We start from the raw sequence: 24,673 nt of genomic DNA on the forward strand, positions 1-24,673 counted from the left end.
AAGAATTCATGGGATACAACTCCTATTCTTCTTGCAGAGTATTTCTTAGGTTCCTAATTGTTCTTTGGTACAAGGATAATTCTCTGCAAGTAGTTTCCTATTACATTTCTACAGGGATTCATTATTCTTTACATGCCTTAGGCATGTTCTTGGAACAGGTACTCATGAAAAAATTGTTTTGTTTTTCACTTCATGTGAGTCAAATTCTGAACAAGGAACATTGGAAAATCAAGCTATACACTATGCATAATTAATTCAAAAGACTACTTCATTTGCCTTAGATTTATGGATAGAAGCATGTTCTATGGAACTTTGTGAGGAAATCTATGACTTTTATCTAATGAGTCTCAGAAGAAAAACTTTTTTCAATGTACAAAATATAATAGAAATTTTACATGATCTGGTAATAGTAACTAACAAAAAATATCCATCACCACCACTATTACAATAACAAAAATTTGGAAGAAAATAAACCAGCAAAATGACTAAGAAGTGATTATGCTGCACCAAGGATACGTATTTGTTAGTCAGTGCTCAGAAACCACAAGATGCATGCAAGTAAAAATGGGAAGAGTTGGTGAGTGTTGTTTCATAATTTCTGGAATTGTTAATAAAGATGATTATGTTGTTAAAAATACCTCATCTTAGGGATTCACTAAAGGTACAAGTAGAGTGTGAATGTGATGCCTTTTCAGAAGTCCAATCTATAGTATGCCACACTTCTTCAGCTATGGAGGATGTACAGTATGTGGATTACTAAGGAAATGAAAGAAAACAACACTATAAAAAATTTTTAAAATGTGTTCACCAACATCATCATATTTTTATTTTTTAAAGAACAATTTACTTCTATGGTATGTTTATTGTTGTTTTGAATCCTAGTGCACCAAGACACTGGGATTGCACATGCAATAGTGAGCAGTGTCAAGGCTATTCCAATAATAATGACATAGTGTAAGAAGAATATGTACAAAAAAGTGAATTGAGAAAAAAAAGACAAGAAAGAAATGCATGAGCCAGGTGGTGGTGGCGTATGCCTGTAATCCCAGCACTTGGGAGGCAGAGGCAGGTGGATTTCTGGGTTCGTGGCCAGGCTAGTCTCCAGAGTGAGTTCCAGGATAGCCAGAGCTACACAGAGAAACCCTGTCTAGAAAAAACAAACAAACAAACAAAAAAAAAAAAAAAACAAATAAAAAAACCAAAAAAAAAAAAAAGAAGAAGAAGAAATGCATGAGACATTGTAATTTATCTGAGGGTGATTTTATTTATTTATTTAGGCTGGCATTTTGTCATACTTTGTTACTAAATGTAATACTTCACATTTTAAGGTATTTAAAGTGTTCCAGAGATATGGAATGTTTATGTGCATAAACATTTACAAAAGGAGCAGGGGTGCAAATATTTAATAAACTTTGCAATGTAGGAAGCTACATAAATATAGAATGGAAATTTAGCATCACTCACATTACTATAATTTTTATTTAAAATATTCATGATCTTTGGTCTTTCTGAGAACATAGATTTAGTTATTAATTTCCTGCAGAAAATAACTACAAAAAATTTAAAATGTCAGTTTTAATGAACAATTGCTAACTGTAAAGAGGAAAGTCATGTTTCAGTACATAGAATACAAAGTTCATTGTTCAACTGACAATATTGATTGTTCCACCTACTGCCCTAGCACATAAATACTGCTCATTGGCAGCACAGATACACAACTGGATGCAGAAGGGGAACTCAAGGCCTTACCTGCTAGGAAAAGTCAGAGAATAGATTTGTTGAAGTCAAAGCAATGGACCTGGTTCCAAACTTTTCCATGGAAACATGGGCACTGTTGTCAACTATCGTCGTGCTGCTCTACCTGTGAGTAAAGGCTCGGACTCCTCTTCTTTGTATTCCAATAGTTGGGATGATTCTTAGGCCCTTATTCCCTTTTAGAAAACAAAAGTTATTATCCAATGAAAATGCATTCTGCCAGGGATGATAAAAGAAATCTGCTGTAAACGAAATATTTTATCTCACTGAGCTTTTCAGCCATACTGTCAAACTCTTGTTTAGGAGCCAGTGTTGTGAGACTAAAGACCAGGCTTGAAATGGTTATTCAATTACTTACCTTGGTAGTTTTGTGTTATTGGTCTGTAATTTGTCACATTAGTACAGAAACGTTTTTAGGATATAGAACTCACAATGTCTACACCTGAGATGTTAAAGATTATTCTGCCTGTAGCCTGTTTGTCCAGAAAGTATTTTCAATATAGATGGCTAGGTTACAAAGTCAATTAATTAAGTGCATTTAGCTGATGTACTCAGTACCAAAAGCCTTGGAAGAAATAAGACAGATATATGATGACTTATATAGTTGTAATATCATTTGGGTAACTCATGGTGCTGTTCAACTATTCTTGGGAAAATGGAAGAAAACATCTTATGACCATGTCACCAATGATACCTTGGAGAGACAAAAGATTATGGTGCTATGACAGTAATTTGTTTTAAGTATTACTTCCATGGGCATGAATGGCTCAAAGGCATCTGCAGCAAGAAATCACCACACCTGAACAAATGGTGCCTTCCAAATACTGTATCTTTAAATGAGAGTATTCATGCACATTACTGTTTTGCCTACATGTGTGATAAATATGAATGTCAGAATAAGGTACTTGATTCCTAGGTACTGGGATTATAACATGCTGTGAGTTGGCGTGTTTGTATGTGTGTGTGTTTGTGTGGTACAGAATCTGGTACCTCTGCAAGAGCAGCACATGTTCTTAACTGCTGAGCCTTCTCTCCATCCCAACACCTACATGTTTGAAGTTATGAACAGTTTGCAGACTGTGAGACATGACAACTCAGAAAGTTCCTCTTAAGTTGAGCAAACTCACAGCTCACTGCTTACATAACATTCACAAGGGATCTTGTGGACCTTGCATTCAGGTTACCCATAGTGGTTATCTGTGCTTACTTCCTAAGTCCGTGAGGCCCTCAGTAACATTCAAACTAGTTTATAAAGTTGTATTACTTATTAACTCTAGGATTAGAAACATCAAGCATTAACCTAAAATGTCTATGCTAAGTCGGAATGTGAAGGGTATGAATACTCTAAAAGTTTATGTTAAATTCTGGTTACCTGTCTCCTCACTGGAAAGATTCTAGTAACTGTCAATATTTGTATCCAAGAATATATATTCACAGAAACATATATACACATGAATATACTCATATATATTGAGTCAATGATATACATAAATTAGTACCTGTGTGAATATATATGTGCATATATCAATACCTATACATATGGTATAGGTACCATATGAACCTGTGTTTTCATATATGTGTATGTGTTAGTATGTCCATGACCTGGTTTTCTCCTTCATGTTTTAGTTATGGAACTTCTACCCATGGACATTTTAAAAAGCTGGGGATTCCTGGCCCCAAGCCTCTGCCTTTTATTGGGACAATGCTTTTCTACAGGAGGGTAAGTAATGTTGAGCTACTTACTTTGCTTCAGTGACTGTCATTTTCATGCCTGTTAAGAAACCCTGTGTCAGTTCACCAGTACAAGTAGCCATTGCAATGAAATGCTAAAGTTTTCAGCTTTTAAAATGGTTTGTGCTACACCAACATCATTGCCAGATTATCTCTGGAATTTATTGACTTGAGCTGGTGACTGCAGGTTTTTGTCAGGTCAAGGGAGAACCCTAGATCTTGACACACAAAGGCCCGATGCCAAAATGCTAATGTGTAAATTGTGTAAAAATAAAAGACTTAGGTTTCTTTTTCAGTTCAGATTCTTGAAAAGTACAATTATTCCTAATCAATATTAAAAGGATCATATGCATAAGTCCACTGAGTGGCACCCAACCAATTTGAATTAGATTTCAGTTACATTATTTGCTCTACTTGTTGAGTAGCTCGGGTACATGGCTATCAAGAATCATATTGGTACTTTGGGGGAATATGCACAAACTTGAATTCTTAACGGAACTCTTTAACCGTATTCTCATTTCCAACATAGCAGCCAAGGCTTTGCCACCTAAATGAAGATTTGGCTTTACTCCTTTTCACTACAAAATAGGACCCTTTGTATAACTCTAAGGAGCTGGAATATGGGAGACTAGATAATTCCTATGAACCACAGATGTTTAACCATATCATGAGTTTTGTTTCTCAAAATAGAAGCAGATTTATACAAAATTATCAATGAAAGCATGATGTGATAAATATGAAAATACTTAGTTGTAGTGTGTGTAGTGTGTGATATGTGTAAATACATACATATATACAAATACATGTACATGAACACACATACAGGCAATTTTGAAATGTTTATTTACATAAACATTTTGTATATGCTTTCTAAAGATGGAGTTCTGGCATATCATTTTTAAAAACAGATCAACGTGTTAAATGTTTACTCATTAGATCATAATTCTTCCAAAATGAGGGCTTAAGGTCCAAAGAATTCCACACTTTTAGACCTCACTTTAAAAAGCAATAACTTCCCCCATAATTTTTTGATGACCTCTTTTTATGTATTTGCAATACACTTGTTGGGATAACCATGGGCTGAGGGAAAGTTTTGAATCCCAGAAACTTCATCCTTGACTGCTTAGAGGACATAGCGCCAGATTGAGACAGAGCCTTGTGAAATCTGTTCCTGGAAATAACGGGAACTGCTTGTATTTTCTGTACAGACTCTTCCGTTTGGACTTTGACTATGTTGTCTGGAAGAACTTTGTATCAGTATGGATCAAATAGTACCACCCTTTTTAGTTTTTGTACCCAGATCAGTAATTTGTACCTAAATGTTTAAAAGCCCCAGATGTCCCTTACACTAGAAAAGGCCTCCTAATACTATCAAAGCATTCCAACAAAAGAAATTTGAGGATACTACTCAACAAATATACAGAGATGACAAAGATGTTACATGTTTAGAGACTGTGTAACATATCTTTAGAAACATCTAAAGAGAAATTGAATGTGCAATGAACTTGAACAGGTATTTAACAATTTGATTGATGGTTAGGAAGTCTAAACTAACATTATCCTGATGCTATATTCCCTGCAAATGATATATTCTTCTATCCCATTTCAATTCCCACTTGCCCCCTCATTACTTAGAAGAGAAACATATAGGTATCTAAAGCCAGCACAACAGTAATTGTAACTGATATCCTAGTATCTCCTAGGTAAAACACCCCAATGTTTAAAACATTTAAATGCTGGGTTTTATACATTTCTTCTTGTGATGGCCAAGCTACAGAGCTATTATAAGAAAGCTGATTAACAAACCGGGCAGTTTACACTTGTAGGACAATGGCCATTCTGAGAGCAGTCTCTGGTTTTCCTGTTATTAGTACTGTAAAAGTTATGGTTAAAATTGATCTAGAAATACTTTTTAGTAAAATCCTAATGTAGTTCACAGAGAATGTGTTAATCAAAATCATCATACTTAATGTGTCATTAAGGTGCACAGGAACAATAGCAAAAGAAGGGTGTTAAGTAAAATAAGGTCTGAATGAGCAGAGGAATTTTCACAGAAATAATAAAACTGACCCAAGTAATTTTGAAGTGTCCCTAAGTCTCTTGAATAGGGAGATTCTCACTCACTTCAATATAGGGAGGGTTGATAGATTAGGTAAGGTAAAATATAAAGTGATGTCAATGGCATGGTTTGTCATTGTTTCAATAGATCATTTGATTATCCAGGTGGACATCTAACAGCCTAAGGTCCTTTTCACCCCTTTCACTGACTATGGTATAATAGGAAATATCCAATGGGCAAGTTCTAAGAAGTTATCTTTAATCAGATGAGGTGAGCACATCTAGGATCATCCATCTACTAAGAGGAAAGGAATAGTATTGAACCATGGAGTATGCCATTTAAGGGGAATTTTATTCTGAAGAAAAGCACAGAAATCTCACCATATTCTGGGCATTGTCTATCCAATGGATAATGGAATTGATCAGAAACTAGAAAACTCAGGTGATGAATAAGTTGGTGATGTTTGATAAGCTCTACCCCTAATCCCAAATGGATAATAAAATAATAGTCCTTACCAGTCACTCAAATGAGAACATCCATACTGATACTACAATGAAAATGCAAATAATTCATGATATTCCAGTGCAGATAGAACACTGAAACATCAGAATTACACAGTAAACATCATATCATTAGTATGTAGGCTTCCTAAGTGTCTATGTGTCAAAATGGACGTCAGATTCATAGGCTCAGTAGACTTCATCACCTTCCATGGAAGTGGTAGAAAGCAATGCTAGAATTGCTAAAAATTAATTGAATGTAAGTAACAGGCTGCCTTGTCTCATAGAGCACACATTTTTTTTTTTTTGGCAGTGAGACATTTAACCTATCATCAAGTTGGGAGTATGATCAATGAGACTTCAAACTTATCATCATCTGCATCCCCAGTTTCTGGCACCCATAGTACAGCAGCTGCTTTCAAATAATAGGAATGTCTGAAAAGGTGCTTTGATACCCAAGCTGCTTCATAAGCTGCATCTGGGAAAACAAAAATATATCTATTTCCCGACGTAAGCACAGAGTAGGACCACAGTGTTTCCCTATAGCAAGACCTTTCTATAAACACCTCTATATCTGGAGCATGTCTGCCATAAATTCTCTGCAGCAGTTAATCTTTGTTGATCAAGTCTCAAAAATAAATAATCTAAATGAATTAAAATTGAGAAGATTTTTAGGAGTAAGCAGGTATATGTACAATTCTTTTTGTTTTTAAGAAACACTTTAAAAGACCCACTTACAATTTCTGGCCTTTGAGGAATGTAAGAGAAACCAATTATATGTACAATACTAAAGATGGCACAAATTTTTAAAGGCACCAAATGTGTATGCAGGAATGTTGTTTTTAACATTTGCAATGGCTAGCTATAGGAAATAATATTTATTTATTTATTTATTTATTTATTTATTTATTTATTTTTATTTACATTGCAAATGATTTCCCCCTTTTTGGATCCCCACTCCCCGCAAGTCCCATAAGCCCTTTTCCGTCCCCCTATTCTTCCATCTACCCCTTCCCACTTCCCTGTTCTGGAATTCCTCTATACTCTTGCACTGAGTCTTTCCAGAACCAGGGGCCACTCCTCCATTGTTTTTGGACAGCATTTAATTTGTCGATGATGTCCTGGGTATTCAAAGTTTCTAGGCTAATATCCACTTATCAGTGAGTGCATACCATGATTGATCTTTTGAAACTGGGTTACCTCACTTAGTATGATGTTCTCCAGCTCCATCCATTTGTCTAAGAATTTCATGAATTCATTGTTTCTAATGGCTGAATAGTACTCCATTGTGTAAATATACCACATTTTTTGTATCCATTCCTCCGTTTAAGGACACCTAGGTTCTTTCCAGCTTCTGGCTACTATAAATAGGGCTGCTATGAACATAGTTGAGCATGTGTCCTTATTGCATGCTGAAGAATCCTCTGGATATATGCCCAGTAGTGGTATAACAGGGTCCTCAGGAAGTGACATGCCCAGTTTTCTGAGGAACCGCCAGACTGATTTCCAAAGTGATTGCACCATCTTGCAATCCCACCAGCAGTGGAGGAGTCTTCCTCTTTCTCCACATCCTCGCCAACACCTGCTGTCTCCTGAGTTTTTGATCTTAGCCATTCTGACTGGTGTAAGGTGAAATCTCAGGGTTGTTTTGATTTGCATTTTCCTAATGATTAATGGTGTTGAACATTTTTTAAGGTGTTTCTCAGCTCTCCGAAGTTCTTCATGTGAAAATCCTTTGTTTAGCTCCGTACCCCACTTTTTAATGGGGTTATTTGTTTCTCTGGGTTCTACTTTCTTGAGTTCTTTGTATATATTAGATATTAGCCCTCTGTCGGATTTAAGGTTGGTGAAGATCCTTACCCAGTCTGTTGGCTGACATTTTGTCCTTTTGACGGTGTCCTTTGCCTTACAGAAACTTTGTAGTTTTATGAGGTCCCATTTGTCAATTCTAGATCTTAGAGCATAAGCTATTGGTGTTCTATTCAGGAACTTTTCCCCTGTGCCCATGTTCTCCAGGGTCTTCCCCACTTTCTTTTCGATTAGTTTCAGTGTGTCAGGTTTTATGTGGTGGTCCTTGATCCATTTGGAGTTGAGTTTGGTACAAGGAGATAAGAATGGATTGATGCACATTCTTCTGCATGTTGACCTCCAATTGAACCAGCACCATTTGTTGAAAAGACTATCTTTTTTCCCCCACTGGATGCTTTCAGCTCCTTTGTCGAAGACAATGTGACCATAGATGTGTTGGTTCATTTCTGGGTCTTCAATCCTATTCCATTGATCTGCTTGCCTGATATTGTACCAAAATGATTCTAAGCAATTAGTAAACTAATGTTTACCAGCATTCCTAGTCATTTGGATAAACATGTGGAGTAACCCAGACATGTGTCACATTTGTGGATGTCAAGAATTGATATGTCTGTAACATCTATCTACTATAAGATTGTAAGCCTTGGGGATTTGCACCATAACAAGCAGTAGGCAGATAGGTTACATGATCAGTACGATTTGCCATACCTGATCTCTAGACTGAAGGAGGGCAATTCTGATGGTCCTGTTCTCCGCAATTGGTTCAGTATTTGTCAGTAAGAGAAGCCAGGGGCCAATTTCTGGGAAAAAAATACAGGCAGATTTTTTACATACCAGGATGAAAAGGCAGATTCAAAGAGGGAGAAGGGGGTTTCTGGCATATTTGGAGAAAGAACTATATGAGGTCTCAAAAGGCGCTGGTGTCTGTGGTCACTACCATAGGTGGGTGGTCAGACATGTTTCACAGAGGTTGGTTGGAAATAGCCACTGAAGTTTAGGGTAGGCGAAGAGATGGAGACAATGAATCGATAAGGGCACACTTTTTGAGGTGAAAGACATCAGCACCCAGCAGTTGTGATAAGGGCACACTTTTCCAGGTGAAAGACATCAGCACCCATCAGTTGTGATAAGGGCACACTTATCCAGGTGAAAGACATCAGCACCCAGCAGTTCTGCCAGGTAGATGAATTGGAAAGGAAGAAAAGGAGAAATCATTTGAAATGTAAATAAAAAATATATCAAATAAAAAAAAGGAAAGGAACAAACTGTGTTTATGTGTGTATGTGTGTGTGTACATATGCATGGGCATTTGTGTGTGTGTGTGTGTGCGTGTGCGTGTGCGTGTGCGTGTGTGTGTGTGTGTGTGTATGTGTGTTTGTTTTGTCTGTGGATTCAAGGGAAGCCAGGTAGGGGCTGGTAGAATTATCACCTCCCAGAGCTACAGACTAGTAAAAACAAAAGGGAAGTCAGTTGGGGGTGGTAGCTCAGCTGGTCCCAGAGAAAATCTGGTAGCCTTAAACTGCACACAACATTAGAGAACTGAAATTGAGACAGAGGCATAGCAGAGATATGATGGAGACTTGACTGAGAAGCTTGTTTAAACTGAGAAGACACACCAAATATCTGAATGGAATAATAGGAAGCTGGATATACTGCTTGACTTCTTTCCAAGAAAGTAGAAAGTCTAGTGCTTGAAGATTTTGAAGAAAATAAAGAAAATCTCCTGGTTCTGAAGCTGTTGCTGGGCATGCTGAGACAAGTGAAGTATCTCTTCATCCTCAGGAAATTTTATAAGCTACCAGAAGCAACATGCTGTAGAGTCCAGCTCTCACATTCTAACAGCAGGTTCTCTGGAAGGAGAGATGGGTATAGGAACAGGGGCAAGAGAAAACACATGGAAAGACACAAAAACATATAGCTTCTGGTTCAAGTCTCCATCTTCTAATCATCCCTGTCTCCCAAGAAACAAAGGTAGACCAAGCCCCTCCCCTGAAGGCTGGAAACTGGTTCTTCTTGTTCTTCAGAAGGTGGATGGTCAGGTTGCTGGCTGCTATTCTTGAGAGCAGTGGGCAGGAGGAAGTCACAATTCCTCCCTTCTATTCTTGAGAGTAGTGGGCAGGGGGAAGTCACAACATGCAAGGCATGTACACTGTCAGAGTAAATGTTTAGAGGATAAAGAAATGCAAAAGAGTCTATGCTTAGTGAAGACATAACTGAAACATACAAAGTAGGATGAATGACTTCTTCAAGTATAACATCAGCCATTCACGATGGACTCTCACTAAGAAACACAGTACTTGCTGTGGGGATTGTATACCTCATACAAAGGATAAAATGATTAGAAAGTAATGTTGATGAATCTGAATTAAAATGTCTGCAGAATATGATATGCCAAGGAGAGCTACCTGTCAAGGGTCAGTGAAGGCATAGAGTACATCTATTTCCTCTGTGGGAGCCCCATCTGCCCTCCAGTCTATATCTGCTCCTGCAACTGAGACAAGAACTGCCCTCATGCACCAATGTCTGGCTTTCTCTTAGGAGGTTCACCCTAACCAGTGATACAGGAAGTCTCCCCTAACCAGGAACAAAGGAAGAGAGGCAAACCAGGGACACAGTAGGCCTCCTCTGACCAGGGACAGAGTAGACTGTACAAAACAAGAGACAACACTGCCTTCCTCCAAGGAGACCTGCTCTATCCCATGTTACAGCTGTTTACGTATTTACAAGTAGTCTGAATCCAGTCATAGATAACCAGGACAGTTAATATCAGAGATAACCAGATGACAAAAGGCAAGCACAAGAACATAAGCAACAGAAGCCAATGTAATTCAAGATCATCAGAATGCAGTTCTCCCACCACAGCCATCCCAGATTACCCTAACACACCTGAAAAGCAAGATTCATACCTAAAATTCCATCTCTATAAAATGATAAGAGACCTTTAAGGAGGCTGTAAATAACTCTCTCAAAGAAATATTGGAAAACACAGGAAAACAGTTAAAAGTACTTAAAGAAAAAACAAATAAATCCCTTAAATACATATAGGAAAACATCCTCAACCAAGAGAAGGAATTGATCAAAAATTCCAAGACCTAAACTGGAAATAATAACAATAATCACAAATGTAGGAAACCCTGGAACCCTGCAAATGTAAAATTGGAAAGAAATAAGAAGCTACAATGAAAGCATAGCCATGTGAATACAAGAGATCGACAAGAGAATCTCATGAATAGAATATACCTTAAAAGATATGGACACACTGTTCAAAGAAAATATAAAGTGTAGAAGGCTCCTCATACTCATACAAAACATCTTGGAAATTCACAACACAATGAAAAGGTCAAACCTCTGAATATTAGGACTAGAATAGGGTGAATAGAGTTCAAAAGCCCAGAAAACACCTTCAATTAAATCATAGGGAAAAAAAGTCCCTAACCTAAAAAAAGAGATGGCCATAAACATACAAAAGACTACAAATCACCAACTAATTGAAACAGAAAAGAAAATCTTCCCCTCACATATTAATTAAAATACTAAACCTACAGAACAAAGGACAATATTAAAAACTATATGGGGAAAAGACAAAGTATAATATAAAGGCAGACCTATCAAAATTACACCCAAATTCTCAACAGAGCTGATAAAAAACAGAAGACCCTGTACATGTGTTTCACAGTGCATAAGAGAACAGAAAGGCCAGCCCAGGCTACTATATCCAACAAAATTATTTGTCACTGTAGTTGGAAAAACCAAAGTATTCCATGACGAAGCCAAATTTAAACAGTATCTTGCTACTAATCCAGTCCTATAGAGGATACTAGAAGGGAAAAAAATTCATTACATAAAATACAGGCAGATAACACAACGAAGTAATAATCTCATAACAAACACAAAATAAGAAAGTAATACAGACACACACACACACACACACACACACACACACACACACACAATATTACCTCCCAAAATAAAAATATCAGGAACTAAGAATCATTGGTCGTTAATGTGTCTCAACATCAATAGTTTTAATTCCACAATAAAAAGATACAGGCTAGCAGATTGGATATGTAAACAGGATCCATCACTTTTATTGCATACAAGAAACAAATCACACTGACAAAAAACAGACACTACTTCCAAGTAAAATGCTAGGAAAAATTCCAAGCAAATGGTCCCATGAAAAAAAGCTAGAGTCACCATTTGAATATCCAATGAAATAGACTTTCAACCAAAATAGTTGAAGGAATTTCATATTCCTCGAAGAAAAAATCCACACAGACGATGTCTCAATTCTGAAAATCTATTCCCCAATGTAAGGGGTCACATATTCATAAAAGAAACTTTACTTTAGCTCAAAACAAACATTGACCTCACACAATAATAGTGGGGGTACAAACTTTTCTCTCAGTGATTCCACCACCCTTTCTTTTTTACAGATCTACAAGTCTGACATTTTACAAATATTATTTCTACTAATCTCAGAATCCACATTGAGCAACACATAAGTCAAATAGAAGGAATGAGGATTCCCAAAGGGCAAGATGATGAGAAGATTAGGGAAAGAATCATGGAAGAGAAATATAGAAGGAACATAGCTCTGAACAGGTTGTCTTCCATAAAATAAGGACTTATGTTGGAAATTTATTAAGTAGCATACCTTCTTACATGCTACATGTAGGGGAAAATGACCAAAGTCACCACAGAGTTAAATCAGACAATTTTGGAAAACAATCTAGGATAGTTCAGACACATTTGCCATTCTGACCACTCAGGAAAAAGTCAGATCCCTTTGTAACTACAACTTCTGCTTTTGTAATGCACTGTCTTTATCCCTAGACTATAACTTAGGAAGTCTGCTTGTGTACAAGGACACAAATGTAATATTCTCTTTATCCTTTCTTTAGGGTCTCTGAGCATGCCTTAGTTCAGAATAGCTCTAAGCCCTGGGGTAGTACTCTACAGGACAGGTTTTAACATCTGCCAGGCTGATAGTTTCATGCAGTTGAAATTCACAATGGCTGAAGAAATAAATGCCTTCTTTATATTGATTGCCTGGAACAGACAAATCCCTAGGATAGACCAGGCATCATATAAGCTATAGGATGATGCCACACACCAATAATACCAACAGTTAAGAGGATGAGAAATTCAAGTTCAGCTTTATATACACAGAGACTGAGTCAAGCTGAGGTAAATAGGATTTTATCTCAAAAAAAAGTCACAATAACCACTTAATGACTACATTAATTCCTCCCACAACCCAGGGATCAGTGGTAACAGTTGAGATCAAGCTTTTGACTTATTTCCCTTATGTCAGTGAAGAACTCCTCATCTTTTGATGTTTAACAGAGGCACCAGAAGGCAAAATCATTTGCCTCTACTTCATTTCTACTATAAATCTAATATATATTGTCTTCAATATACTAAGGACATTAAAATCCTAAATAAATCATAGGGTGAGTGAAAGGGCAGTAAGCAGTGAGAAGCAAAGAAATTTGAAAATTCCTGTCAATCTCCCGGATTCTTGATGCCTTCATGCATCTAAATGTGAAAGGCTAGTGTGTTTCAGGATTACACAGTCAAAGCATAACCAAAGAAACTGACATAGAATAAAGCAGTTGGCACTCTACTTTTATTAGAGAAGAAAAAATTTGGGAATGTACAATACTCAGAAACAAAATCATGAATATCTTTAAATTCCTGGCATATCTCAGAGAATACTGTAGGATTTCAATTACTTGCAAGATAGAAATGTTTAAAAAAAATGAGCCTAATTTCCTGGTGAAATTGGTTTCTCACTTAGAGGCAAAATGTGTATAAAAATAATGATCTATTTAATTTGTTTTCCCAGGGTTTGTGGAAATGTGACGTAGAATTCCGAAAAAAGTATGGTGATATGTGGACGTAAGTAGTTTGGAAATGTGTAATATGTAGTTTTGCTAAGATGTGAAACCATCCTGACTGATGACTCTGTCAGCCTAGAGTATCTTGGGATGCATTGACCTATATTAAAGTGTGTGAAAGACTGCCATGCCAACAGTTCCATAAGTATGTTGTAATTCACAGTCTGAATTAAAACATTGCAGGTCATGATTTTTCTGCATCATTTAATGATCTAGCCACATAGCCTTACTTTTACTCACTGTCATATAAGGATTCTTGGCTCTATTTTTTATTAATTAGGTATTTTTTAGTTGTGTAAAATATATTAATTTAGACACAAGTAAAACATGATTATAAATTTAAAAGAATATCTCCTGCCCTCACTTAGGCACCAGAAAAGCAGTTAATAAAAATATTTCCAGTATTCTCAAAGACAGGATTTCTTTTTCTTTGTGTTTTTAAATCTTTTTATTGATTACTTATGAATTTCACATAGGCCATCCCACTACTACTCATCTTACTATCCCCTCATATCTACCTCTCATCCTTGCAACCTAAACTCCCTACAAAATAACCACACACACACACACACACACACACACACACACATACACACACACACACACACAAGCACACGCACACTCGCAGACATACACACACACACACACACACACACAGGCAATTAACTACTACTGATGACAACAATGATGGTGCTGACAATGTCAAAAAATTAACTATAGAAAACATCTCATTGTGGAAACTACAGTATTTTTCTCTGTGTCCCACAGTATATCCCTCTGTCCTCACATCTTTACTTACAAATGTTCACTGCAACGAGTCATTGGTCTGGTTTGAGGGCTCTGACTTGTGTGACACCATCAGTATTGGATCCTCATTGGGACTTCTCCCAGTTATTTTGTTGTTACCAAGTGTCAAGGAAATTCTGAAACCTTGAAAAAGGACTGGCCAATTCATGTGTCTGAGTCATTAGCGGATGATGTAGATTTAGAGGTGGGCCAACTCAGAGCCCGGGATCTAGGCCTGGGTAGTAAGAGAGCTAGTTATCCCACTGTCTATCCCTTATCCACACTCGAAGGGTGAGCTTACCAGCATTGCTATAGCCCTGCCACCCAATAGTACCATCAACAAGACACAGGATCAGATTTACTTCTTTCATTCCATGAGATGGCTCACTCACATCCACATCTCCAGAATCAGATCTACTGCTGTGCAGGCAAGATGCAGAAACAATTCTTGCCAGTGCTGCAGCAGATCAAGGATAGGGCCAGTTTGTCAGTTCTTTTGACCACAGGGCCAATTCTCCCAGCTACCACAGGTAATGAGGGGGAAAAAAGAGGAGGGCACCTCCCCATCACCCACTGCACCTCATCATGGATGAGTGGTAGAGACAGCTCTGGCTCAATCTCATCCTCAGGGCTGAATCACCTGCATCCCCTCAACCATGGCCAGCTCTACTGTGTTGCTCAGGTGAGGTGTAAGACCTCTAATTGTTCATTTTAATATAAATAAATGTAAGGTGTAAATTAATATGATGGCTATTTTTCTTTATACAAGCTAGTTACCCAATAATGAAACAGAAAGACCAAGGTTTATTTTAAAGCTCCACCTCAATTCCTGGGAATTCAATTCATCTATCTTATTCATACCCTTAAACAAATCTGGATATCTTCCAGCTAAAATCTGCATAATACTTTAATTTAGAGCCTTCCATGCTTCTGTTGAACTCTCATGAACTCCCTCCTTGCTCCTCATGGTTCAGTCTGAATGGGTCTTCTTCTCTCTCTCTCTTTCTACACACCAAATTGGTAATCAGCTTTTATTGACACGGCAGAGAAAACATGGTAAGACAAAAATTTTAGTCATGAAATTATTGACATAGGCATTACAATGCCATGTCCAGATTGAAATAAGATATGAAGACAGAAAACTTGGCATTTGAATAACATTTCACACAGTGCACAAAGAGATTTGGCCTGCAAAGGTCTGTTCTTCTGAGCTCCATGTCCATTGAGAAACAGAGTAAGCTCATCTGTTCTCTTGACCTCCCCAGCTAGTTCTCTTCACTGCTGCAGATGGTGAGGGGGGCATCCACACTCCACCATTTCATCCCTTTCACATCAGGATTGTCAGGACCAGCTCTCTCATGCTCTTACCCTGGGTTAGCTCTACCATGCCCCTTAAACAGGGCCAGCCCTATTATGTAAATGAATTATATATAATATAAATTTAAATGGTGAATTAATCGGACAGCTTTACTTCTTTACCTTATGGTATTCTCCAATAACTACACAGAACAAAGGGCATTTATTCACATCTATACCTCATAAGCTGAGCAGTTAAATGATCTACCCTTTTCTCCTATGTGGATCTGACTTCCTCCCACTCACATCCCATGATACTTGCATATTATTATTAATCTGGCTCTTTGACAACTTCTCCATGGCTCCGATTCCTCCACCCTGTCAGCTAATCTGAAAAGTGAATTCTTTCTCACTCTTTCCATTCTATGCCTGGCAGTTATCCTGCCCTACTCTACATTCTGCCCAGCCATTAGGTGGTTAGCATTTTTTGACAAGTCAGAGAAGAAATGATAAGAATTGTTTACACAAACTCGAGAGGGATATTCTTGGTAATAAACATTACAGTAACAATGTCTGCATTGAGACAATTTATGAGGTCAGAAAATGAGCATTTGAATAACTGAGGGTAAATTTAACACAATGTATAAAAACATTTTGCCTCTACTGTTGTGATGCCCAGACAAAGTACAGGGCCTGCTGAAAATGGGCATATTTATAGTTATTACTTTTCTTTAGTTTACATACTTATACAGTGTGGTTCTCTTATTGTTATTACTTCATTTTTGATGGAGGTTATAATTGCTCCCTTCCTCCCTTCCCTTTTCTCCCTTCAAATATATAATTTGTACATGCAAACGAATCTATATATATAATCACAACATTTTCAGGCAGTCTTAATTATATGTATGCATTATGGTCTGATTACATGGAATTGTGTAATCAGTTGATGTGTTCTTCCCTGGGAAAGACCATTTCTCTCAATCTCAGGATTCTCTACTTGTCTGTAATACTTTCCATAGGGTTAACGCATCCTGAGCTTTCTCTCATTATTTTTTTTTGAGACTAGACCTCCACATTTCCAAGGTAGAAGTATAAGTTTCTATAGCCCAGATATCACTGTTTTCCATTACTGCATCCTGACTACTTGTCTTAAAAGTCTGTAGCATCACACTTAGCTGAAATTTCTTTTCCTTCTCTTTGTACTGCATTCATTACAAGACAATGACTACTTAATAGAATGTATACGGATATTTTCTCACAACCCATGCAACTAACTTTATAGTACAGGTACAGTATGTGTTAAATCATTCTATTGGATTTTAGGATTGTTTCATTAATTATTTTGTGTGATAACTGAGCCAACAGCAGCAGAACCTCCCTATGAGAGGTGCTTGAAATTTGGTTACGCTCTGACAAGAAGTAACACCAATGTTCTACATGACACAAGAAGGTAGAAGAGCCGGGCGGTGGTGGCTCATGCCTGTAATCCAAGCACTCTGGGAGACAGAGGCATGTGGATTACTGAGTTCAAGGACAGCCTGGACTACAGGATAACCAGGGCTATAGAGAGAAATCCTCTCTCAGAAAAAAAATCCAAAAAACCAAAACCAAAAAAAAAAAAAAAAAAAGAAAGAAAGAAAGAAAGAAAGAAAGGTAGAAGAGATTCTAATTCTTCATTTAATTTATTCATTCTCAGAAATCTCAGTGAGCACATGGCCGGCTGCATTGGCATGATCACTGAGAAGAAGGTGTTCCAATATCATGGGCAATCTGTGATGGATTTAACTTTTTATTGGTTCCTTCTGAATTTCTTACCATATCATACACCCCAATTCAACTCAGTACCCTCTCTCCTCATACCCACCCTCAACCCTTGTGACTACCCTCAACAGAAAAAATAATAAAATCTAATTGTGGAAGCATTTATGTGTCAGAGAGTGTCCCACAAGATAAAATTTTGTTCACACATCTTTGCTTGGAAATGTTCATTGTAATGAATTGTTGGTATGGTCCTAGTCCTCTGGCTTCTGCTATACTATCAAATCTGGAACCTCACTGGGACATCTCTCAAATATTTTGTCATTATCTAGTGTCATGGAGATCCGGGGTTTTTCCATCTATAGATCTGTCACAATCATGTACTCCACCAGTTCCTGGAGGAGTCGCTGTCAGGTTGGGCCAATTTAGGATCCTGTATTGTAACTGAGAGTTATTTGAAAAGATCAGCCTGCCAACTCTCTTATACACACACCACTGGGGCAAGATTTGCTGATTTCATGACCCCCAGCAGGTGCCAGCACCTGAACTCAGTTGACCTCAAGTAGAGAGGGCAAAAGTGAAAGGAGAGAATCTGTCCCTCTTCAATGATACTGAACTGTTCTACATTTCTAATGTTCGGAAAGGAAAAGTTCATTGCAAATTTTAACACTTGTCAGTTGTTAATAGTATAGGGGCTGTAGAGATGGTTCAGTATTGAAGAACAATTGTTCTTACAGAAGATCAAGTTTCATTTCATAGGGATTGCTTCAAATTTCTCTCCATTTAGTTTGATGCTGGCTACCGGTTTGCTGTATATTGCTTCTAATATGTTTAGGTATGGGCCTTGAATTCCTGTCCTTTCCAAGACTTTAAGCATGAAAGGATGCTGAATTTTGTCAAATACTTTTTCAGCATTAAATGAAATGACCATGTGGTGTTTTTTTCTTTGAGTTTGTTTATGTAGTGGATTGCATTGATGGATTTCCATATATGGAACCATCCCTTTATCCCTGGAATAAAGCCTACATGGTCATGGTGGATGATCGTTTTAATGTGTTTTTGGATTCAGTTGGCAAGAATTTCATTGAGTATTTTTGCATCGATGTTCATAAGGGAAATTGGTCTGATGTTCTCTTTCTTTGTTTGATCTTTGTGTGGTTTTGGTATCAGCGTAATTGTGGCTTGGTAGAAGGAACTGGGTAGTATTCCTTCTGTTTCTATTTTGTGGAATAATTTGAAGAGTATTAGTGTTAGGTCTTCTTTGAAGGTCTGATAGAATTCTGCACTGAAACCATCTGGTCCTGTGCTTTCTTTGGTTGGAAGACTTTCTATGGCCCCTTCTATTTCTTTAGGGGTTATGGGACTGTTTAGATGATCTATTTGGTCCTGATTTAATTTTGGTATTTGGTATCTGTCTAGGAAATTGTCCATTTCCTTCAGATGCTCCAGTTTTGTTGAGTATAGGCTCTTGTAGTAGGATCTGATGATTTTTTGGATTTCCTCAGTTTCTGTTGTTATATCCCCCTTTTCATTTCTAATTTTGTTAATTTGGATACTTTCTCTGTGCCCTTTGGTCAGTCTGGCAAAGGGTTTATCTATCTTGTTGATTTTCTAAAAGAACCAGCTCGTGGATGTTTGTATGGTTCTCTTTGTTTACACTTGATTGATTTCAGCCCTGAGTTTGATGATTTCATGTCTTCTACTTCTCCTGGGTGAATTGGCTTCTTTTTGTTCCAGGACTTTCAGGTGTGATGTTAAGCTGCTAGTGTATGCTCTCTACATTTTCTTTTTGGAGGCAGTCGGGGCTATGAGCTTTCCTCTTAGCACTGTTTTCATTGAATCCCAAAGATTTGGGTATGTTGTGCCTTCATTTTCATTAAATTCTAAAAAGTCTCTGATTTCTTTCTTTATTTCTTCTTTGGCCAAGGTGTCATTGAGTAGAGTATTGTTCAGCCTTCATGTGTATGTGGGCTTTCTATTGATTTTGTTGCTATTGAAAAGCAGTCTTACACCATAGTCATCTGATAGGAGGCATGGGATTAGTTCGATCTTATATTTGTTGAGGTCTGTCTTGTGACCAATTATATGGTCGATTTTGGAGAAGGGGTTAATGGAGACTATACCGTTTCAAGCTCACCTCGTGTCCCAGCACAACCTCCTTCCAGGACTTCTCCATGGTCAGGGTACTGTCACCTCCCTCTCCTATCTCCCAGTGTCTCTGGTCCTCCAGTGGCAGAAAGAGACAGGAAGGAGAGGAAGGAAGGAAGGGGAAAAAACCCTTTCAATTTTTGGTTGTACTGTAAATCAAAGCCAGGACCTTCTGCACGCTGGCCAAACCCTCTACCACTGAGACTTACACCCCAGACTGAGGGGCTTCCACGTAAGGACCAGGACTGAGGTGCTGAGAAAAAGGTATATTCTTTTGCTTTAGGGTGAAATGTTCTATAAATATCAGTCAAATCCAATTAGTCCTTCTCAGCTGAGGAATGGATACAGAAAAATGTGGTATATATACACGATGGAGTACTACTCAGCCATTAGAAACAATGAATTCATGAAATTCTTAGGCAAATGGATGGAGCTGAAGAACATCTTACTAAGTGAGGTAACCCAGTCTCAAAAGATCAATCATGGTATACACTCACTAATAAGTGGATAGTAACCTAGAAAAGTGGAATACCCAAAACATAATCCACACATCAAATGAGGTACAAGAAGAACAGAGGAGTAGGCCTTTGTTGTGGAAAGACTCAGTGTCTCAGTATAGGGCAAAACTGGAACAGGGAACTGGGAAGGAGTGGGTAGGAGAACACGGGGAGGGAAGGGGGCTTATGGGACTTTTGGGGAATGGGGGGCCAGAAAAGGGGAAATGATTTGAAATGTAAATAAAAATATATCGAATAAAAAAAAGAGAAAAAAAAGATTCATTTCATTGTCCTGTATCAAACTGGTGTAATCATCTCTGTTTTCCTAATGCAGGCTATATGACGGGATGACCCCTGTTCTGATCATCACAGATCCAGACATGATCAAGAAGGTGTTAGTGAAAGAATGTTATTCAATCTTCACAAATCGACCTGTAGGTATTTTGTTTTCAAAATGTAAACATTGTGCATACTGGACAGATTTTTATCTTTGTATATAGTATATACAAAGTATAAAGTATATATGCTTTTATATAGACTATAAGTCTTGTTCCTTATACTCTACTGACTTTCAAAATTGTGAGCCAATGAATTTACTTTTGTTTATAAAATAACATAGATTACAGAATTCTTTGCAGGAACATGAGCACCCTTTCACTCTCTATACTGCTGAAAATATGGCTCTTCTTTTACTGGTTTCCAGTACTTACCAGTAGAAACAGAACCTCTCAATCTTTCCATTCTCCATGGTTTAGAGTTTATGGTTCTTATTCAGTGTCAGTCTTGTGTCATTAAACACAAATGCTAAAATTTCAAGAAAGCAATGACCTTTTCATGCCCCAAAGGGAACTTTCTACATGTCTCTAACTTTCCTGTAGACCATATACTGTTTAAAAGACTTTATTTATAATCATTTAAATATATGTGCATATATGTAAATGTCTGAGTGTATATATAAAGTGTTTATGAAGGTCAGAAGTGGGTGTTGGATTCCCTGTATCTGAAGTTACGGCAGTTGACCCACCTTACAGGGTCTAGAAACTGAACTCATGTCCTTCTCAAGAGTAGTATATGTACTTTACTAATAATCCACATCTCCTCTATAGGCTTTATGTTTCTTCAGGACTACTCCATTTATTTATTGCTCTTGGGCCTTTGAGTGAGTGATTTGGATATCACATTTAGGAGTGAGAATTCTGCTGTCATTCCTAAAATCTTTGTCTAATTATAATTTTCCTGTGCTAATCTTTCCCCACTGTAAAATAAACCTTCTATGACAATCACTGACAGCAGTAATCTATAGCTATAAGTGTAAGATTCTAGAAGGTATATAGATAAGCATCACATATCCATTTAGTAAGAAGAGATGTAGTTTAAGCACCAAGGCCTATGGCATGCTTTTACCAGATTTACAAAACCATGGTTGGAGTCAGTTATTACGAACACTGACTATAATTATTGATGAATGGGTTCAATTCCCTGTAGCCATATAATGTGTAAAACATGTCTGTAATTTCAATGTCATTGGATCCAGTGACCTCTTCTGGGCTCTGCAACTGTTGTACCCTTGTGGGACAGATGTAAATAGAGGAAAAACTGCTCATACAACTACCATTAAATCCTCAGGAAGAAGTCGTGGCATCAAGATTCATTTTATATTGAATAATGAATTTCTAATTGGATTGATATTATATAGATATAGAGGAATACACACAGCAATCATTAATTCGTGGGTACAATAGTAATATCATGCCCAGAGTCAAGAATTTCATGGAATTTCTTTAGCTCTAAGAGTATTTCCACCCTATCTTCCATAATGTTCTCATGGTCTTGGGTGTGACTGGTTATGCACTGGTTGTGAAGTAGTTTGGTCAATTATGACTTCCCTTAATTTTTGTAAATAATCCTTCTATTTTACACATAATTTATGACATACTAGAATATAAAAAAATCCATTTTCCATTAAAATCTGTATGCCTTTTTAGTTTTGTTCTCTTTTTTCCTTTATTTGATAATAAGACAATATATTAGAACGTGGCAATTTATCAGAGCTTATATAGTTACTTTTTTCTTTTGTTGTCCCTCCTGCTTTTTATTCCATTCTTTTATTGCTTTCCAGATTATAATTTCTTTTTTGACTTTTTAAAGATTTATTTTTTATTAGATGTAAATGCAGTGTTGATGATGGCATCAGATCTCTTTTTTTTAATTCAATAAATTCTTTATTTACAATACAAATGATTTCCCCTTTCCTGGATTCCCCCTCTCCGAAATTTCCATAAGCCCTCTTTCCTCCCCCTGTTCCCCAATCCATCCCTTCCCACTTCCCTGTCATAGTATACCCCTATACTGCTGCACTGAGCCTTTTCAGGACCAGGAGCCACTCCTTCCTTCTTCTTGGGCTTCATTTGATAAGTGAATTGAAACTTGGGTATTCCAACCTTCTTGGCTAATATCTTCTTATCATTGAGTGCATACCATGTGTGTTCTTTTGAGACTGAGTTACCTCGCATAAGATGATGTTCTCTAACTCCATCCATTTGTCTAAGAATTTCAAGAATTCATTGTTTCTAATGGCTGAATAGTACTCCATTGTGTATATATACCACATTTTCTGTATCCATTCCTCTGTTGAGGAACATCTGGGTTCTTTCCAGATTCTGGTTATTATAAATAGGGCTGCTATGAACATAGCGGAGCATGTATCCTTATTACATGCTGGGGAATCCTCTGAGTATATGCCCAGGATTGGTATAGTTGGCTCCTTCAGATGTATCACTGCCAGTTTTCTGAGGAACTGACAGACTGATTTCCTGAGTGGTTGTACCAGCTTGCAACCCCTCCAGCAGTAGAGAAGTGGTACTCTTTCTCCATATCCTCGCCAGCACCTGTTTTCTCTTGAGTTTTTGATCTTAGTCATTCTGACTTGTATGAGGTAAAAATCTCAGGGTTGTTTTGATTTGCATTTCCCTGTTGACTACGGATGTTGAACATTTCTTTAGGTGCTTTTCAGTCATTCGATATTCCTCAGGTGAAAATTCTTTGTTTAGCCCTGTACCCTATTTTTAAAGAAGATATTTGGCTCTCTGGAGTCTAACTTCTTGAGTTCTTTATATATCTTGGATATAAGCCCTCTGTCGTATCTAGTGTTGATAAAGAACTTTTCCCAATTTGTTGGTTGCTGTTTTGTGCTTTTGACAATATCCTTTGCATTACAGAAACTTTGTAATTTTATGAGGTCCCGTTGATCAGTTCTTGATCTTAGAGAATAAGCTATTGGTGTTCTGTTGAGGAAATTTTCCCCTATGCCCATGTCCTCAAGGGTCTTCCTCAGTTTCTTTTCTATTAGTTTCAGTGTATCTGGTTTTATGTGGAGGTTCTGGATCCACTTGGACTTGAGATTAGTAGAAGGAGATAAGAAGGGATGAATTTGCATTATTTGCCTGATGACCTCCAGTTGAACCAGCACCATTTGTTGAAAAGGCTATCTTTTTTTCCATTGCATGTTTGTAGCTCCCTTGTCAAAGATCAAGTGGCAATAATTCTGTGCATTCATTTCTGGGACTTCAATTCTATTACATTGATATACTTGCATGTCACTGTACCAACATCATGCAGTTTTTAACACAATTGCACTGTAGTACTGCTTGAGGTCTGGGATATTGATTCCTCCAGAAGCTCTATTACTGTTGAAGATAGTTATAGCTATCCTGGGTTTTTTGTTATCCCAGATGAATTTGCGAGTTGCTCTTTCTAAGTCTGTGAAGAATTGAGTTGGGATTTTGATGAAGAATTCAGTTGCAGATTTTGAATCTGCAGATTGCTTTTGGGAAGATGGCCATTTTTTATGGTATTTATCCTGCCCATCCAAGAGCATGGAAGTTTTTTTTCCATCTTCTGAGGTATTCTTTGATTTCTTTCTTCAAAGACTTAAAGATACTGTCATACAGATCTTTCACTTGTTTGGTTAGAGTCACACCAAGATACTTTATATTATTTGTGACTATTGTGAAGGGGGTCATTTCCCTAATTTCTTTCTCAGTCAGCTTATCCTTTGAGTATAGGAAGGCTACTGATTTGCTTGAGTTTATTTTATAATCAGCCACTTTGCTGAAGGTGTTTATCAGCTGTAGGAGTTCTCTGGTGGAGTTTTTGGGTTGCTTAAGTATACTATCATATCATCTGCAAATAGTGATAGTATGACTTATTCATTTACAATTTGTATCCCTTTGACCTCCTTATGTTTTCTAATTGCACTGGTTAGAACTTCAAGTACTATATTGAATAAATATGTGGAGAGAGGGCAGCCTTGTCTACTCCCTGATTTTAGTGGGATTGCTTCAAGTTTCTCTCCATTATTTTGATGTTGTCTACTTGTTTGCTGTATACTGCTTTTATTATGTTTAAGTATGGGCCTTGAATTCCTGTTCT

The 24,673-nt window shown here is 37.4% G+C and overlaps 1 protein-coding gene across 1 annotated transcript in view; it reads left to right on the forward strand.

The window, feature by feature from the left end:
* Positions 1-1,792: 1,792 nt before the first annotated feature.
* LOC127672480 (cytochrome P450 3A13-like) overlaps positions 1,793-24,673 on the forward strand; it is a 77,196-nt gene continuing 54,315 nt past the window's right edge. Inside the window, exons 1-4 of the mRNA XM_052167624.1 lie at positions 1,793-1,863; positions 3,382-3,475; positions 13,706-13,758; positions 20,577-20,676. Coding sequence (XP_052023584.1) covers positions 1,793-1,863; positions 3,382-3,475; positions 13,706-13,758; positions 20,577-20,676 — 318 coding nt within the window. The remainder of the gene's footprint in view (positions 1,864-3,381; positions 3,476-13,705; positions 13,759-20,576; positions 20,677-24,673) is intronic.

Source organism: Apodemus sylvaticus, chromosome 22 (genome assembly GCF_947179515.1).
Source record: "Apodemus sylvaticus chromosome 22, mApoSyl1.1, whole genome shotgun sequence".
NCBI lineage: Eukaryota > Metazoa > Chordata > Mammalia > Rodentia > Muridae > Apodemus > Apodemus sylvaticus.